The 20,864-nt window shown below is 41.3% G+C and overlaps 1 protein-coding gene across 2 annotated transcripts in view; it reads right to left on the bottom strand.

Annotated features, from left to right (window-relative positions):
• The window catches only part of COCH (cochlin), a 59,073-nt gene extending 39,185 nt beyond the window's left edge, over nucleotides 1-19,888 (bottom strand). Inside the window, exons 1-2 of one of the 2 annotated variants that reach the window (XM_063947448.1) lie at nucleotides 19,781-19,888; nucleotides 1,194-1,249 (exon numbers count right to left, since the gene is read on the bottom strand). In XM_063947448.1, coding sequence (XP_063803518.1) covers nucleotides 1,194-1,227 — 34 coding nt within the window. In that variant the 5' untranslated portion in view covers nucleotides 1,228-1,249; nucleotides 19,781-19,888. Of the gene's footprint in view, nucleotides 1-716; nucleotides 802-1,193; nucleotides 1,250-19,780 lie in introns of those variants that run through there. The other variant, XM_063947449.1, reaches the window with a different exon arrangement.
• Nucleotides 19,889-20,864: the final 976 nt, after the last annotated feature.

The following is a 20,864-nucleotide window of genomic DNA, read 5'->3' as shown; positions in this document are numbered from 1 at the left end:
AGATTTGCTAGGCTGCATGTATCTGGGGAGGCTGCTTTGGCTGAGCTACAGCAGTCCTCCTCTATCTGGGTGGGGGGGTTGCGCTTCCACGGATCTGCCCCTGGCTGAGGGGCAATTGGCATCCCCTTTGCAGGGCACCACGTAAGTATTTTTACAGGGTTTTTAAATAGCGGCCGTGGTCACTGCTCCTGCAGTTAGGCCATGCCTCCCATGCCTGGTGCTTGCAGTTTCCTCGCTGATGCTAGGGCAGATCTGGGGTTGGGGGTGGAATCAGTGCGATCGCCCTACCTTCCCCCCCAGGTAACACTTCTTCCCTGTCCACTACCGCTAGCCGCTGTATAGCAGCGCAGCAGCACAATGGACAGGGACAGATAGGACATTGTGATGGTCAGTGGCAGCTGCCTCCTAGACCCTTCAAAGCCCAGCTCACAGCAGCTTGGGCTGGGCTGGTGAGGTAGGCTGCTACTGCTAAGCAATAGCAGTCTTCTCTCTCTCCCTGCCCAATCTGCCCATATGCTACATGCACATGGTTCTGGAGCATGTGCAGAGTAAAAACATGCAAAATACACTCTACAAATGGACTTGTATTCAACTGGGCACCTGTCCCCCCCTCCCAGTGTGTATGTTGGTCCTCAGCAGTACAGCATGACTCAGCACGGAGGCAGGTCCAGGGGGAGGGGTCAGTACAATCACCCTTCCACCGTAACACTTCTTACCTGCCCACTACCGCTGTATAGCAGTGCACTGTACAGTATGCATGGTCTATATCATATTATAGGTTCTCATCAGGACCCCAAACACTTCATGATTTCCAGGTATCCTCATCACAAGTGAAATAATTAGCTCCACCTTTTGGATCTTTTCAAATGAGTCAGAGAGTAATGACTACACCTGTGCACCTGCTGGGTGACCTGGAAAACATGAACTCGTTGGGGTCCTGAGGACTGAGTTTAAGAACCGCTGGTCTGTATACAGTATGGAACTTTACCCCTTTGTGTTAAACTTTTGATATTTTCTGGAATTGTTTATAAAGAGATTTATATTTTTCCCATAAAGTTTGGAGCTCTCTCTGTGCAATACTCATTCCAGCTTTTCTCTCAAATCAGTGGAATAAAAAAACTTCAGTTCTACTATTTTTATAGTAGTAAAAAAAAAAACATAAAACAACAAATTTTGGTTTCAGATGAACCTACCTAGAATCACCAATGCATGGGAGATGAAATGCATTCTGTTAATCAGTGCGGAAAATCTGTATGGGTAAAAGGGACAGCATCCGTTTAGTTTATATAAAATCTGTATATAATACAAAATTAAAGGAAATACAATAGAGGTTGAAATGAATAATTAGGATTTGTGACACTAAATATTAAATATATATATAACTTATTAAATATTCATGGTAAAAAAAAAAGTGTACACAAAATAAATAAACCTTCATAGTAAATCTACTGCATAAATAATAATGTATATAATTTTGCACATGAACAAATGTAAATAAGTTATGCTATTTGCTAAAGTATCTCATTTATGTGTTTTTAGGCACAGTAGATATGTTTTGGGAGTTCTCAGATGAGAGAAATCCATCAGTGATTCTGTTTAGCTTTTATCGGGTACAGGCCCTCATTCCGAGTTGATCGCTCGCTAGCTGCTTTTAGCAGCATTGCACACGCTAAGCCGCCGCCTACTGGGAGTGAATCTTAGCATAGCAGAATTGCGAACGCAATATTAGCAGAATTGCGATTAGAAATTTCTTAGCAGTTTCTGAGTAGCTCGAGACTTACTCCTACACTGCGATCAGCTCAGTCAGTTTCGTTCCTGGTTTGACGTCACAAACACACCCAGCGTTCGCCCAGACACTCCCCCGTTTCTCCAGACATTCCCGCGTTTTTCCCAGAAACGGCTGCGTTTTTTCGCACACACCCATAAAATGGCTAGTTTCCACCCAGAAACACCCACTTCCTGTCAATCACACTCCGATCACCAGAACGAAGAAATGTATTCATTAAGCCGTGAGTAAATTACCAAACTTTTTAGCAAATTTACTTGGCGCAGGCGCACTGCGAACGTTGCGCATGCGCAGTTTGCGACTAATCGCACCGATGCGAAGAAAAATAACGAGCGAACAACTCGGAATGAGGGCCACAGTGTATTCACTAAACAGAGGATTTTCAATACCCACAATTTTTGCATGATGTGTTTTAAAGGGCAAAATAAAGTTAATGCTAAATCAAGTTGTTTTGCTTTAAATATTATTGTCCTGTTAGAACTGACAGGTAAAGGGTGGTATTTACCGCAGATAATTACCACTGACGGGGCTATCCTATTAGCCTCGATCTGCCGGCATTTATCGGGCATTTGGTTTCATCTGCCTTGGGCAGGCGAAAACTAGATCCCCAATAAGAGACCATTTTTTCCACGATAGCTGGTGCAAAAGCACATAGGTCCGCAGCTTTTCGTGGACCCTATGGGCGGTATTCAAATGATATATCACAACCAATTTTCTTTCTAAAGTGATCCCCGTTATCGCACATACCTGATAGTAATCAGGTTTAGCTGTGTAAGGGGTTGGGAGCCCTCGCTACTTTGGGGGTAACGAGCTGAAATGATTATACCATGCCCGTCAGCAGAAACAGAACGGGTATGGAAGGGGGTGAAAATAATTGAATACCGCCCTATGTGTTTTTGCGTGAATAGGGGTAATTTGCTACACTAAACAAATAGGCTTATACTTGTATAGCTCGAATTGTCCTTTGGGCTATTATCGCGATAAAAGCCTGTTTTATTTTGTGCATCAATTTACCACGGCTAATAGGATAACCCCCCCCCCCCCCACCCCCCCAAATCTGCAAAAATTGAGGATTTGAAAATCCATTGCTTAGTAAATATACCCCTATTACTTTTATCACCGTGTTACTCTCCCACAGATAATGTTGATAATTTATTGATGTTAAAAACATGTTGCCAAAAACTGTATCAAAATACAATTTAGGGTTTATGTGCAGAACCTTTGTATAACGCCCTGCTGCATGTAAAGAATACGACCTGTCCTATCAATATTGCATTTCAGCATTGCTTCTATACACATATAACTACACAGATACACAGTGAGCACAATTATAGTGTTGCATATACAGTGAGCACAATTATAGTGTTGCACGTACAGTGAGCACAATTAGTGTTGCACAATTATCGTGTTGCTTATAAAATAACTTCTTACAGTAGGTCACACATGTAGTAAAATTCCACACATTGCAGGATACACACTACGTTATTTTTTAGTAACATACATTAACTAGTACACAACATGTGCCTTGTTCTAATAATACCACAATCCCAATATTAACATTTATATAGACAATATAAACATAAACAGTGTTATACTGTCTATAACTAATTATATTACACATCATATTACACCCATTGTGGGCCCAGTAATACTACAGCCATTGCATCCCAGTGCATTCCTAATAATACAGGCATAGGCAAACGCAGGGGGGATGTGTGGTTTATCATATATTTCTAAATGTGTGTATCTGAGACTCCTGTATTTAACGTACAAACAGAACAGAACAACAGATTTTTTACTGGTTCATTGGTGGCTGGGCATTTTATATTACTAATACATACTTGCCTACTCTCCTGGATTCTGCGGGAGACACGCGATTTTTAGGGCAGTCCCCCACAGCCCCGGAAGAGTGGGCACACCTCCCACATCCTGCCCACTTCCTAGTGAAGTGGGCAGAATGGGAAGATGAATAACGAGAAACAGGGGGTCCCAAAGAGGGGGCAGATCCTGGTGATGTATTTGTATGAAAACGCGTCATTTTTGCACCGCCCTTATGCAAATATGTGAAAATAGCAGCACATTTCCCATGAGGGGCGGGGCCCAATGACACAACCAGCCCAGCCCCGCCCCCATTGCTGCTCCTCTTCATCTCCTCTCTGGGCTTCTCCCAGAGAGGAAGAATATAACGTAAGTAATTATGTCTTAATAATGCCAAACACCTATTGTTCACCATGCGTGTGGCATTGCCATACCGCACCCTCTACTTTGCTGTATATTCCCAATAATGACACAGCCCTAATATTGTGTTATATGAAACATACACATGGAACTACTCAATGGCAGACCTATATTTTTGGGGCCCTGAATCTTGAACTGTTATGGTGGCCCTTACGCAACCAGCAACACTAATGCAACATCCAACAAGGTCTGCCCCTGCAAGGTCCTTGATGCCCAAATAGTGGAAAATGGTGTGGTGGGGTGAAGTCTTGAAAATGGGCCATACAGTGAGCAGATGTGGGTGACGGGGTGAGAAAGCCACCAGGTGGGTGACAAGGCGAGAGTCTGTGGGCAGGTAACCCCCCTCCCACCCATCCCTTTAATCTCCCCCCTTCAATAACTACCTAACAGCACCCCTCCCCCCTTTCATTAATCACCTCACAGCACTCTCTTTCCCAACTTCTCTTCAATAAACACCTGACAGCACACCAGGGCTGTTTCTAGCCAATTTGGATCCCAGTGCAAGATTTAAAAATGTGCCACCCCACCCCCACCCCCATTGATACATAAAAAAAAAGTACCCCCCCCCCCCCCAGATAGGAAAAATTAAAATGCGCGCGTGTTCCCAACAAGGGGGCGTGGCCTCAACTGAAAAGACTACCTTACACTCCAGTTTTTAACTTTTAAATTACCTGCTCATTGCCAAGGGTTTCACGCGCTGGATGTCATGCTGGTTGCCAGGGGTTTCATGCTCTGGGATCCATGCTGCCTACTGGGGTTTTCATGCCCTGTGATCTATGCTGGTTGTCAGGGGTTTCATGCTCTGGGACGGGTGTCATGATCATTGCCAGGGCTGTGTAATGCCCGTTGCCAGGGCTGTGTAATGCCAGTTGCCAGGGCTGTGTAATGCCAGTTGCCAGGGCTGCCCATGTGTTTGGTGTGTGTTTACTGAGCTGCGTGCAGGAATTGTAGTGTAAAACGGATACATGTTTCACGCCATTTAACCACTTAACTGACGATTTATTTCGCCAAAAACCGCTCCGAAATTGTCTTTTTTTTTTTAATGAGTGAATTAGGTGAAGAACATGAATTTAACCCTATCCCAAATGATTTTAGTTAAAAATAAGAAAAAAGAATAATTATATATATATATATATATATATATATATATATATATATATATTTATTTTAAACATAGAAACATCGATCGGGAACGTCGTGACCATCGGAAGATCGCGACCATAGCGGCTTTCATTTTGAAAGCCGGGACAGCCTCCGGGTATACAGGGGGGGTCTGGGGGTGACTTGGGAGGGTTAATTTATACTCCCCAGCGGCTGCCATTGTCTGCAGCTGCTGGAGGGGAAGGGGTGGGGGTGGATCCTGCCGTGCTGACCAGTCAGGAGTGATCGTCAGCACAGCAATCAGTAGGGGAGACGCAGGGAGGCAGAGGGACCTTTCCGGTCCCTCTGACAGCAACAGCGGAGGGAAGTTTCCCTTCCCCGCCGCTGCTAACACTCTCTATCTGACTGGTCGCATCCTGTGCGACCAGGTCAGATAGAGCACTTGCAGGGATGGTCGCATCTGATGCGACCATGCCAGGCAAGTGGTTAAAGAGCTAGACTACAACTCCCAGCAGCTCATGCAGTGCTAAGCGATGCACATCCAAGGAGCTATAACCATACAGTACATAAAATCAAGAGGTGAAAATGGGCCCCTCCAGGATTAGGGTCCCTGAAGCTTAAGCTTCGTTAGTTTCATAGTAGATCCCAAAATGTACACAAACTTGCCATATGCACTACATTACTGTATATTCCTAATAATACCCTACATGTACACAATATTAACATATACATCACATTACTGTATATTTCTAATAATACCTTATATGTACAAAATATTATCATATATATGGGGTCATTCAGACCTGATCGTAGATGTGCTAAAAATAGCACATCTACAATAAGATTCCCTGACATGCGGGGGGACCTGTATCCCCCCCGGACAAGTGCAAAAGCATCACACAGCTGCGATGCACTCACACCAGGGTACCAGCCATGTTTTTGGTTGCAGCGGCTGCGTGTGATGTCACGCAGCTGCCGTAGCCTGCCCCTGCAATGGTCCGGACATGTCTGTGTCCCGAACGCCCCCCCCCAACAGCGTTCTTCTAATGCCCCATGATTACCTCTGTCTGTCAATCAGGCAGAGGCGATCGCACCAGTGAGATGTTTTTGCATCTCACTGGGTTCGCATGTGCAGTGCGCCCACGTGATGGGCTTCAGAGTGCGATCGCTGTTGTGGCAGCGCTCACCTCTGCATTAGGCCCATACTACGTTACTGTATATTCCTCATAATATCCTATATGTACAAATCATTACAACACACACTTCATTCCTGTATATTCCTAATAATGCCCTATATTTACCCAATACACCATGTACACTTCATTCCTGTATATTCCTAATGCCCTATATTTACCCAATATACCATGTACACTACATTACTGTATATTCCTAATAATGCCCTATATATTATTTACACAATATACCATGTACACTACATTACTGTATATTCCTAATAATGCCCTATATTTACACAATATACCATGTACACTACATTACTGTGTATTCCTAATAATGCCCTATATGTACACAATACACCATGTACACTACATTACTGTATATTCCTAATAATGCCCTATATTTACACAATATACCATGTACACTACATTACTGTGTATTCCTAATAATGCCCTATATTTACACAATATACCATGTACACTACATTACTGTATATTCCTCATAATATCCTATATGTACAAATCATTACAACACACACTTCATTCCTGTATATTCCTAATAATGCCCTATATTTACCCAATACACCATGTACACTTCATTCCTGTATATTCCTAATGCCCTATATTTACCCAATATACCATGTACACTACATTACTGTATATTCCTAATAATGCCCTATATATTATTTACACAATATACCATGTACACTACATTACTGTATATTCCTAATAATGCCCTATATTTACACAATATACCATGTACACTACATTACTGTGTATTCCTAATAATGCCCTATATGTACACAATACACCATGTACACTACATTACTGTATATTCCTAATAATGCCCTATATTTACACAATATACCATGTACACTACATTACTGTGTATTCCTAATAATGCCCTATATTTACACAATATACCATGTACACTACATTACTGTGTATTCCTAATAATGCCCTATATTTACACAGTATACCATGTACACTACAATACTGTATATTCCTAATAATGCCCTATATTTACACAATATACCATGTACACTACATTACTGTATATTCCTAATAATGCCCTATATTTACACAATATACCATGTACACTACATTACTGTATATTCCTAATAATGCCCTATATTTACACAATATACCATGTACACTACATTACTGTATATTCCTAATAATGCCCTATATTTACACAATATACCATGATCACTACATTACTGTATATTACTAATAATGCCCTATATGTACACAATACACCATGTACACTACATTACTGTATATTCCTAATAATGCCCTATATTTACACAGTATACCATGTACACTACATTACTGTATATTCCTAATAATGCCCTATATTTACACAATATACCATGTACACTACATTACTGTGTATTCCTAAATAATGCCCTATATTTACACAATATACCATGTACACTACATTACTGTGTATTCCTAAATAATGCCCTATATTTACACAATATACCATGTACACTACATTACTGTGTATTCCTAATAATGCCCTATATTTACACAGTATACCATGTACACTACATTACTGTATATTCCTAATAATGCCCTATATATTATTTACACAATATACCATGTACACTACATTACTGTGTATTCCTAATAATGCCCTATATTTACACAATATACCATGTACACTACATTACTGTGTATTCCTAATAATGCCCTATATGTACACAATACACCATGTACACTACATTACTGTATATTCCTAATAGTGCCCTATATTTACACAATATACCATGTACACTACATTACTGTGTATTCCTAATAATGCCCTATATTTACACAGTATACCATGTACACTACAATACTGTATATTCCTAATAATGCCCTATATTTACACAATATACCATGTACACTACATTACTGTATATTCCTAATAATGCCCTATATTTACACAATATACCATGTACACTACATTACTGTATATTCCTAATAATGCCCTATATTTACACAATATACCATGTACACTACATTACTGTATATTCCTAATAATGCCCTATATTTACACAATATACCATGATCACTACATTACTGTATATTACTAATAATGCCCTATATGTACACAATACACCATGTACACTACATTACTGTATATTCCTAATAATGCCCTATATTTACACAGTATACCATGTACACTACATTACTGTATATTCCTAATAATGCCCTATATTTACACAATATACCATGTACACTACATTACTGTGTATTCCTAAATAATGCCCTATATTTACACAATATACCATGTACACTACATTACTGTGTATTCCTAAATAATGCCCTATATTTACACAATATACCATGTACACTACATTACTGTATATTCCTAATAATGCCCTATATTTACCCAATATACCATGTACACTTCATTCCTGTCTATTCCTAATAATGCCCTATATTTACCCAATATACCATGTACACTACATTACTGTGTATTCCTAATAATGCCCTATATGTACACAATGTACACTACATTACTGTGTATTCCTAATAATGCCCTATATTTACACAATACACCATGTACACTACATTACTGTGTATTCCTAATAATGCCCTATATTTACACAATACACCATGTACACTACATTACTGTGTATTCCTAATAATGCCCTATATTTACACAGTATACCATGTACACTACATTACTGTATATTCCTAATAATGCCCTATATTTACACAATACACCATGTACACTACATTACTGTATATTACTAATAATGCCCTATATGTACACAATACACCATGTACACTACATTACTGTATATTCTTAATAATGCCCTATATTATTTACACAGTATACCATGTACACTACATTACTGTGTATTCCTAATAATGCCCTATATGTACACAATACACCATGTACACTACATTACTGTATATTCCTAATAATGCCCTATATGTACACAATACACCATGTACACTACATTACTGTATATTCCTAATAATGCCCTATATATTATTTACCCAATATACCATGTACACTACATTACTGTGTATTCCTAATAATGCCCTATATTTACACAATATACCATGTACACTACATTACTGTGTATTCCTAATAATGCCCTATATGTACACAATACACCATGTACACTACATTACTGTATATTCCTAATAATGCCCTATATTTACACAATATACCATGTACACTACATTACTGTGTATTCCTAATAATGCCCTATATTTACACAGTATACCATGTACACTACAATACTGTATATTCCTAATAATGCCCTATATTTACACAATATACCATGTACACTACATTACTGTATATTCCTAATAATGCCCTATATTTACACAATATACCATGTACACTACATTACTGTATATTCCTAATAATGCCCTATATTTACACAATATACCATGTACACTACATTACTGTATATTCCTAATAATGTCCTATATTTACACAATATACCATGATCACTACATTACTGTATATTACTATAATGCCCTATATGTACACAATACACCATGTACACTACATTACTGTATATTCCTAATAATGCCCTATATTTACACAGTATACCATGTACACTACATTACTGTATATTCCTAATAATGCCCTATATTTACACAATATACCATGTACACTACATTACTGTGTATTCCTAAATAATGCCCTATATTTACACAATATACCATGTACACTACATTACTGTGTATTCCTAAATAATGCCCTATATTTACACAATATACCATGTACACTACATTACTGTATATTCCTAATAATGCCCTATATGTACACAATACACCATGGCCCTCATTCCGAGTCGTTCGCTCGGTATTTTTCATCGCATCGCAATGAAAATCCGCTTAGTACGCATGCGCAATATTCGCACTGCGACTGCGCCAAGTAATTTAACAATGAAGATAGTATTTTTACTCACGGCTTTTTCATCGCTCCGCCGATCGTAATGTGATTGACAGGAAATGGGTGTTACTGGGCGGAAACACGGCGTTTTATGGGCGTGTGGATGAAAACGCTACCGTTTCCGTAAAAAACGCAGGAGTGGCTGGAGAAACGGGGGAGTGTCTGAGCGAACGCTGGGTGTGTTTGTGACGTCAAACCAGGAACGACAAACACTGAACTGATCGCACGGGCAGAGTAAGGTTGAAGTTACTCAGAAACTGCAAAGTAGTTTGTAATCGCAATATTGCGAATACATCGGTCGCAATTTTAAGAAGCTAAGATACACTCCCAGTAGGCGTAGGCTTAGCGTGTGTAACTCTGCTAAATTCGCCTTGCGACCGATCAACTCGGAATGAGGGCCCATGTACACTACATTACTGTATATTCCTAATAATGCCCTATATTTACACAATATACCATGTACACTACATTACTGTATATTCCTAATAATGCCCTATATTTACACAATATACCATGTACACTACATTACTGTGTATTCCTAATAATGCCCTATATGTACACAATACACCATGTACACTACATTACTGTATATTCCTAATAGTGCCCTATATTTACACAATATACCATGTACACTACATTACTGTATATTCCTAATAATGCCCTATATTTACACAATATACCATGTACACTACATTACTGTGTATTCCTAAATAATGCCCTATATTTACACAATATACCATGTACACTACATTACTGTGTATTCCTAAATAATGCCCTATATTTACACAATATACCATGTACACTACATTACTGTATATTCCTAATAATGCCCTATATGTACACAATACACCATGTACACTACATTACTGTATATTCCTAATAATGCCCTATATTTACACAATATACCATGTACACTACATTACTGTATATTCCTAATAATGCCCTATATTTACACAATATACCATGTACACTACATTACTGTGTATTCCTAATAATGCCCTATATGTACACAATACACCATGTACACTACATTACTGTATATTCCTAATAGTGCCCTATATTTACACAATATACCATGTACACTACATTACTGTATATTCCTAATAATGCCCTATATTTACACAATATACCATGTACACTACATTACTCTGTATTCCTAAATAATGCCCTATATTTACACAATATACCATGTACAGTACATTACTGTCTATTCCTAATAATGCAGTGTATGTACACAATATACCATGTACACTACATTACTGTGTATTCCTAATAATGCACTATATTTACACAATATACCATGTACACTACATTACTCTGTATTCCTAAATAATGCCCTATATTTACACAATATACCATGTACAGTACATTACTGTCTATTCCTAATAATGCCCTATATATTTACACAATATACAATGTACACCACATTACTGTGTATTCCTAATAATGCACTATATGCAGAGGCGGAACTACCGCCAGTGCAACCAGTGCGTTGCACTGGGGCCCGCCTCTGTCCAGGGGCCCAAAGCATGTAATGAGTCAAACTGACTCATTACATGCCGCTGTGCGCTGCGGGCAACCGCTGCCCGCAGCGCACAGCCGCCCGGAGAGAGGAGAGGAGCAGCGGTACGGGGGAAGGAGGAGGAGGGAGGTGGAGGAGGGAGCCGCAGCAGCGCTTTACTACTGGTTGAGGCGCTGCTGCTGCTGCCCCTCTGCTTCACTATAGGCTGTCTTCCGAGAACAGCCTATAGTGAAGCAGAGGGGCAGCAGCAGTAGCGCCTCCACCAATAACACAGCGCTGCTGCGGCTCCCTCCTCCACCTCCCTCCTCCTCCTTCTCTCCTGCCCGGGAATCGTCTGACGCTGCACCGAGGAGCCTGAGCCAGCGGAGAGGGTAAGTATAATTCTTCTTTCTTTCTTTCTTTCTTTCTTTCTTTCTTTCTTTCTTTCTTTCTTTCTTTCTTTCTTTCTTTCTTTCTTTCTTTCAAAAAAGGGGGACTGTCTGCCACAATGTGTAAAAAGGGGGAATTTGCTTGCCGCAATGTGTAAAAAGGGGGAATCTGCCTGCCGCAATGTGTAAAAAGGGGGAATCTGCCTGCCGCAGTGTGTAAAAAGGGGGAATCTGCCTGCCGCAATGTGTAAAAAGGGGGAATCTGCCTGCCGTAGTGTGTAAAAAGGGGGAATCTGCTTGCCGCAATGTGTAAAAACGGGGAATCTGCCTGCCGCAATGTGTAAAAACGGGGAATCTGCCTGCCGCAATGTGTAAAAAAAGGGGAATCTGCCTGCCGCAATGTGTAAAAAGGGGGAATCTGCCTGCCGTAATGTGTAAAAAGGGGGATGCTGTCTGCAGTAATGTGTAACAAGGGCACGCTGTCTGCCGTAATGTGTAACAAGGGCACGCTGTCTGCCGTAATGTGTAACAAGGGCACGCTGTCTGCCGTAATGTGTAACAAGGGCACGCTGTCTGCCGTAATGTGTAACAAGGGCACGCTGTCTGCCGTAATGTGTAAAAAGGGGACGCTGTCTGCCATTATGTGTATAAAGGGCACGCTGTCTGCCGTTATGTGAAAAAAGTGTACCCTGTCTGCCGCTATGTGTAACAAGGGCACGCTGTCTGCCGTTATGTGTGAAAAGGGTACGCTGTCTGCCGCTATGTTTAACAAGGGCACGCTGTCTGCCGTTATTTGTAAAAAGTGTATGCTGTCTGCCTGCCGCTATCTGTAACAAGGGTACGCTGTCTGCCGTTATGTGTAAAAAGTGCACGCTGTCTGCCGTTATGTGTAAAAAGGGCACGCTGTCTGCTGCTATGTGTAAAAAGGGAACGCTGTCTGCCGTTATGTGTAAAAAAGGGGGATGCTGTCTGCCGTAATGTGTAAAAAGGGGACGCTGTCTGCTGTAATGTGTAAAAAGAGGAATCTGTCCGCCGTAAGGTGTAAAAGGGTCTCTACCTGGTGTAGTGGTGCTACTGTGCGGCGTAATTTGAATAATGGAGACTACTGTGCACCGTTTTATGAATTGGTATTATTTTGTGGCCACACCCCTTCCCCACGAAGCCACGCCACTATGTGTTTTGCATGCAGGGGTGGGGCTCCGATGCCGTTTCTAGCAAACACAGTGCTAAAATGTCTAGTTACGGCACTGTTGCTAGGTATCCATTTCTCTGGCCCTGAGCAGGTCCCCCTCACCAGATCCTCTACAGGGGTGAGGGGGTGGACTTGGATGGGATGGGGGGCCCAAGCCATTTTGTCGCACATGGGCCCACCGCTCGCTAGTTCCGCCACTGACTATATGTACACAATATACCATGTACACTACATTACTGTGTATTCCTAATCAGGGGTGTAAGGAGGGTGGTCCTGGGAGAGCGTGAGCTCCAGGCACGAAAATTTCAGAGGGCGCCGTGCCTGACCCAACCTGCACTGAGCTCTTCCCATACACAGGTCAGGCTGAGCATGCACCTACAAATGGTGACGCAGTAGCGTGATGTCATAGGTCACGTCGCCGCACAAATGTCCCCATCCGCACTGAGGCAGGCTGTGGTGAAAGGTGATGGAGGTGAGGAAAGTAATGGGGCTGGGGGCTGAGGAAGTTGATAGGGCTGTGGCTGAAGATAATGGGGTTGGGTGCTGAGGATGGAGCTGGGGGCTGAGGATGGTGATGGGGCTGTGGCTGAAGAAGGTGATTGGTGGTCAGGCTGAAGAAGGTGATGGGGACTGTGTCTGTTGAAGGTGATGTGGCTGAGGATGGTGATGGGGCTGGGGTCTGAGAATGGTGATGTGGCTGTGGCTGAGGAAGGTGATGGGAGCTGTGGCTGATGGTGATGGTGCTGAGCATGGTGATGGGGTTGGGGGCTGAGGATGGTGATGGGGCTGTGGCTGAGGAAGGTAATGGGAGCTGTTGCTAAGGATGGTGATGGGGCTGGGGCTGAGAGTGGTGATGTGGCTGAGAAAGGTGATGTGGCTGAGGATGTTGATGTGGCTGTGGCTGATGATGGTGATGGGGCTGTGGCGGAGGAAGGTGATGGGGCTATGGCTGAGGAAGGGGATGCGAGCTGTGGCTGAGGATGGTGATGGGCCTGGGGTATGGTGATGGGCTGTGGCTGTGGAAGGTGATGGGAGCTGTGGCTGAGGAATTTGATGTGGCTGTGGCTGAGGATGGTGATAAGGGCTGTGGCTGAGGATGGTGATAAGGGCTGTGGCTGAGGATGGTGATAAGGGCTGTGGCTGAGGAAGGTGATGGAGCTGTGGCTGAGGAAGGTGATGGATGCTGTGCTGAGGAGGTAATGGGGCTGTGACTGGGGAAGGTGATGTGGCTGTGAATGATGATGGTGGCTGTGGATAAGGAAGGTGATGGATGCTGTGGCTGAGGATGGTAATGAGGTTGTAGCTGAAGAAGGTGAGGGGCAGGGGGTTGAGTATGGCGATGAGTCTGTGGCTGGGGAAGGTGATGGGGCTCTGGCTGAGGAAAGAGAAGGGGGCTGTGGCTGAGGAAGGTGATGGGGCTGTGGCAGAGGAAGGTAATGAGGGACTGAGGACAGTTTTGAGGGGCTGAGGACAGTGTTGAAGGGCTGAGGAAGGTGATGAGATGTTGAGGTGATGACGGCTGAGGACAGTGATGAGGTGCTGGGGGCCTGGATAATGAAGGGTGTCAGACCAAGTTTAAACCCACTAGCCTGGTATAGACTTTCTGAAGGAAGGCACACATTGGTCTGGACTTTCTGGAGCAACTGGAGGCTAGTCTCCAGCTATCTGTGACAGCCCAGCAGGGGGCTGGGGAAATGTTTGTTTGTTTGATTCATTGCCCTCACAGCCAGAAAACAATCTGTTATTTTTTTCCCCTGTGGGAGCAATTATTGAATCTAGGTATCTTATTTTCTTGTGGGCCAATGCGTGTGGTTTTTTCCCCCTGTGGGAGCGTGCGTGCGTGTGTGTGTGTGTGTGCGTGTGCGTGTGCGTTTGCGTGTGCGTGTGCGTGTGTGTGTGTGTGTGTGTGTGTGTGTGTGTGTGTGCGCGCCAATGTGGGGTTTTCCAGTGGGGGTTCAATGATTTTTTTTCCTGTCAGGGACAATGTGTGTGTGTTTATGTAGATAGGAAGGGGAGGGGGGGAGGCGTGACATGAGCTTGCTCCAGTTGCCATGGTTCCACACAATGGGGGTAATTCTGAGTTGATCGCAGCAGGAATTTTGTTAGCAGTTGGGCAAAACCATGGCCCTCATTCCGAGTTGATCGCTCGCAAGGCGAATTTAGCAGAGTTGCTCACGCTAAGCCTACGCCTACTGGGAGTGTATCTTAGCTTCTTAAAATTGCGACCGATGTATTCGCAATATTGCGATTACAAACTACTTAGCAGTTTCAGAGTAGCTTCAGACTTACTCGGTATCTGCGATCAGTTCAGTGCTTGTCGTTCCTGGTTTGACGTCATAAACACACCCAGCGTTCGCCCAGACACTCCCCCGTTTCTCCGGCCACTCCTGCGTTTTTTCCGGAAACGGTAGCGTTTTTATCCACACGCCCCTAAAACGCCGTGTTTCCGCCCAGTAACACCCATTTCCTGTCAATCACACTACGATCGGCGGAGCGAAGAAAAAGCCGTGAGTAAAAATACTATCTTCATTGTAAAATTACTTGGCGCAGTCGCAGTGCGATTATTGCGCATGCGTACTAAGCGGAATTTCACTGCGATGCGATGAAAATTACCGAGCGAACGACTCGGAATGAGGGCCCATGTGCACTGCAGGGGAGGCAGATATAACATGTGCAGAGAGAGTTAGATTTGGGTGGGTTATTTTGTTTCTGTGCAGGGTAAATACTGGCTGCTTTATTTTTACACTGCAATTTAGATTGCAGACTGAACACACCACACCCAAATCTAACGCTCTCTGCACATGTTATATCTGCCCTTCCTGCAGTGCACATGGGGGGTAATTCCAAGTTGATCGCAGCAGCAAGTTTGTTAGCAATTGGGCAAAACCATGTGCACTGCAGGTGTGGCAGATATAACATGTGCAGAAAGAGTTAGGTTTGGGTGGGTTATTTTGTTTCTGTACAGGGTAAATACTGGCTGCTTGATTTTTACACTGCAAGTTAGATTTCAGTTTGAACACACCCCACCCAAATCTAACTCTCTCTGCAAATGTTATATCTGCCCCACCTGCAGTGAACATGGTTTTGCCCATTTGCTAACATATTTGCGCTGCGATCAACTCAGAATTACCCCCATGGTTTTGCCCAACTGCTAACAAAATTCCTGCTGCGATCAACTCAGAATTACCTCCAATATACCATATATACTACATTACCATATATTCCAAATAATGCCCTATATGTACACAATATACCATATACACTACATTACACTACATATACATTTCATTGCCATATATATTCCCAATAACATCCTATATGTACAGAATACACCATGTATACTACATGATCATATATTCCTAATAAGACCCTGTATGTTATGTACACAATATACCATATACATTACATTAACATATATTCCTAATAATGGCCTGGCTAATCACTATACTGTATATAGTAAATGCTGCTAGTGCATCATGATAATGTACCAGATTGCTAACAGCAATGCACTGCTGAGAATATACCATATTTCTGTGCAGTATAAGGTAACAAATGTACAGTACAGATGGAGCCCTGAGCCAGTGCTGTCGGATTTAGTCCCCTGCTGTAATGACATATATACTATATTACTGTATATTCCTAATAATTCCCTATATGTACACAATATTACAGTATATACTACATTACTGTATATTCCTAATAATGCCCTATATGCAGTAGCAGATTTTACCTATGTGCTGCACGACTGCAGTCCCAATCCAGTAAAATCAACCACTTCAGTGAGCTCAGCTGAGCCAGTTGCAATCTGTGTGACTGCACTGGCGCAGTGACTTCTCTGTGACTGGCAGTGACTTCCTATTGGAAGTCCTACCTGCCAGTCACCTGTCGTACAGGCAGTCCCATTGGCAGGTGTTTCCTCCCTCTGGCACTGTCAGACTGTGCTGCAATTAGCAGAGAACTGGCTTCCTGCTGGAAGCCACTCCCTGTCTGATCGTTGGCCTAATCCGTCTTCTTTGGGCTGCAGCTGATGCAGTCCATAGAAGGCGAGGGTTTGTGCATGTGCACTCAATCAGCCGCTTGTGCTCATGCACAGGTCCTGGCGCCTGCCAGAGCCATTGCCCAGGGGCCAGATCTCTCCTCTCCCTCCCTGCCCGAAAAAGGTAGGAGCCACCGCTGCCTACATGCACACAATATACCATATACACTACATTACCATATATTCCTAATAATGCCCTATATGTACTCAATATACCATATACAGTATACTACATTACTGTATATTCCCAATAATGCCCTCTATGTACACAATATATACTACACTACTATATATTCCTAATAATGCCTTATATGTACACAATACACCATATACACTACATTACTGTATATTCCTAATAATGCCCTATATGTACACAATATTACCATATATTATTTATTTATTAACAGTTTCTTATATAGCCAGTAAATTCCGTTGTGCTTTGCAACCGGACACACTACACTACTGTATATTCCTATATTCCTAATAATGCCTTATATGTATACAATATCACCAATTACACATTGCTGTATATTCCTAATAATTACATATATATATATATATATATATATATACATACACACACACACACACACACACACACACACACTATTACTATATATACACTACATTACTGTATATTCCTAATAATGCCCTATATGTACACAATATTACCATATATTATTTATTTATTTATATTTAATATTTTATACTTTATATATATTTTTTATATATTTCTTATATAGTGCAGCAAATTCCGATGTGCTTTGCAACTAGACACACTACACTACTGTATATTCCTAATAATGCCTTATATGTACTGTACACAATATTACCATTTACACATTGCTGTATATTCCTAACAATTTTACACACATATATATATATATATATATATATATACACACAGTATTACTATATACACTACACTGCTGTATATTCCTAATAATGCCTTATATATACACAATATTACCATATGCACTACACTATTGTATATACACTATTGTCTATCATCTAACTACAATATTGTATAGTCTAACAATGACCTATAGGTACACATTATTATTATTATTATTATTATTATTATTATTATTATTATTATTATTATTATCATCATCATATTGACTACATTATTGTATATTCCTAATAATGCCAGCGTCTTATTCTTGCACTATATGTAGACTATATTTCCATACATACTGGATTACTGTATATTCCTAATAATCCCATATCTTGGGGGGGTCCACGACACCCCTGGAGGGAGCATAAATAGCGTGGCGTGCTTAGCGGGATGCCGACGCCAGTATCCTGGGCGCTGGGATCCTGACCGCCGGCATAATGTAGTAGACCCCCAGAGATCAACACATTATTAACACACACTGCATTACTCTACAGTCCCACATCGGCAATCCTGCCCTATTACAGTATATAGACAATTTGTTCTTAGTAATGATGCGTCCTGCAACGCCACAGGTGATCTGCAAATATTCTCTGTACAGCGCTGCGGAATATGTGTGTGCTATATAAATAACTGGTAAGAAATAAATATAAATATATACTAAAATAATGCAACACATCAAATATCACTCTACACAAACCTCTCATTTTCACACCTGTGCTTGTATTACTAATAATAATGACACACACAGGAGCTGTATGTGTTCTGTAATGTAGTCCATGCATAAAGAAGGTTTTCAGAGTGTGGTACAGTATGGGGGAGATTCAAATGTTTGAAAAGTCAGTTGGGAGTCTGTTTTTTCTTATCTAATAGACAGGAAAAAACAGACACCCAACCGACTTCTCAAACATTTGAATCTCCCCCCTATGTATTAATATAAATCCCATTCTGTCCCACAACTGAAATGCCTAAATATTTACACTAACATATTCATTTCAGAACTTGCCCTTGTATTAGAAGACTGAATATAAGATAGAAATTCACATAAAACACAGCTTATTATACCCCACATTAAGCAACGCAAATTACACACGTTCCACCATACACAGTGTGGATCCTATTTCCGCATTCATTTATAATCACTTACAGTATAAATCAGACTAATATAGGAGACAATTCAGTAATGAAATTTGGACAGGGAGCATTTTGTCCAATGAAGGACAGCTGGGAGGTTCTATGTTCCGTAATATTACAGTATATTTCTGATAATGTCAAACTCAGTTATAAATTTATATATATACAGTAATAACATGTATCTATATAATCCTACTGTAATTTGAAAATAATAATAAATCCCATTAAAAACATAAACATCCAATGCCACAAAGTAAATATTATTCAGTCGTAAATCAAAATGTCCAATTTTTGTTGCCCTGAAAGTTCCCCATGAAGCCACAAACTTGTATCTGTCTTACACGTGCCTTGTACCGTGTACGTCTTGCATGACTATTTTGTGTACCTGTACGTACACAGGCTAGGTTCAGTCCTTGCACTCACCTGTGTTACTCTGTGTAGTTCTTACTTGCTGTACTGAGTACATAAAACCTGATGAACACTGGCCTGTCTCGCTGTAATGTGTACAATGTGCTCTGTACGTGTGCTACTTATACCAACATCAGGACTACAGTCAGGAGGGATGGGAGGGAGGAGGCACTATGACAGGACGGGGGGTGAAGGAAGGTGTAGTGCATCCCCCAAGTCATTTCTAAACTTCTACCCAAAATATATCCTGAGCGAAAGTATTCAGTACTGTATTTAAATGTATAGTACTACAGTATATACAGCACTTTATGCCTAAATTCTGCTTTGATAGACTATATTTGCTTGAATAGTATTACAATGTTCTTACTGTAAAATAAAATGTACATGACTCAGTACAGTGATACAGGACTAATCAACGTAACATTAATGAATCTATGGAATGAATTCTAATTAATTGAAGATTGTTATGCAGTTTCTAAGTACAGTTACAAGTTTTTGCCATACAGTAGTTACACAATGTACTGCTCTGATTTTACAATATAAGTTACTGTATATTTTATGCTGTGTTTTGCAAGTTTATGAAGCACACATCTGTTTTATGTGTTTATCAGGTGTTTCAAATTTTTCATTTGTATTTCTTTATAACAGATTAGAGAAGTAAAACCGCCTAGTAAGTTATGGAGTGTATACATCTGCGCTTAATTGGGGCAGTTCCCCTTTCTGACGACTCCTGTTGGGGAATCCGGAAAATCCAACATGCTGGAAATCCTTAATTTACCAATTACAGCCCAAAAATGATATGAATTAGGGAGTCGGATCACCATCAGGGAATTGTAGATGCAAATGTATGGCCTGCATTAGTGTGAAAAGTTAAAAGAAATTAGACGGCCTCAGTTGTATTTAGTTACTCTCAATTATAAGTCCTTATAATTTATTGTAACTTTAAAATTCCAGCTTGTAGGGGCAATATTGCACCTTGGCAAAACCATGTAGTGCTGCAGGATTAGGGTCAAATTTAAAATGTGCAGACCTCAGCGGCTCCTTCCTAGGTGGAGGAGGGGGGCTTCCACTGGCCCTGCTGCCTGGTCCCTGACGCCTG

This window comes from Pseudophryne corroboree, chromosome 12, assembly GCF_028390025.1.
Source record: "Pseudophryne corroboree isolate aPseCor3 chromosome 12, aPseCor3.hap2, whole genome shotgun sequence".
Taxonomy (NCBI): Eukaryota; Metazoa; Chordata; class Amphibia; order Anura; family Myobatrachidae; genus Pseudophryne; species Pseudophryne corroboree.
This window is presented reverse-complemented; position numbering and strand designations above follow the sequence as displayed.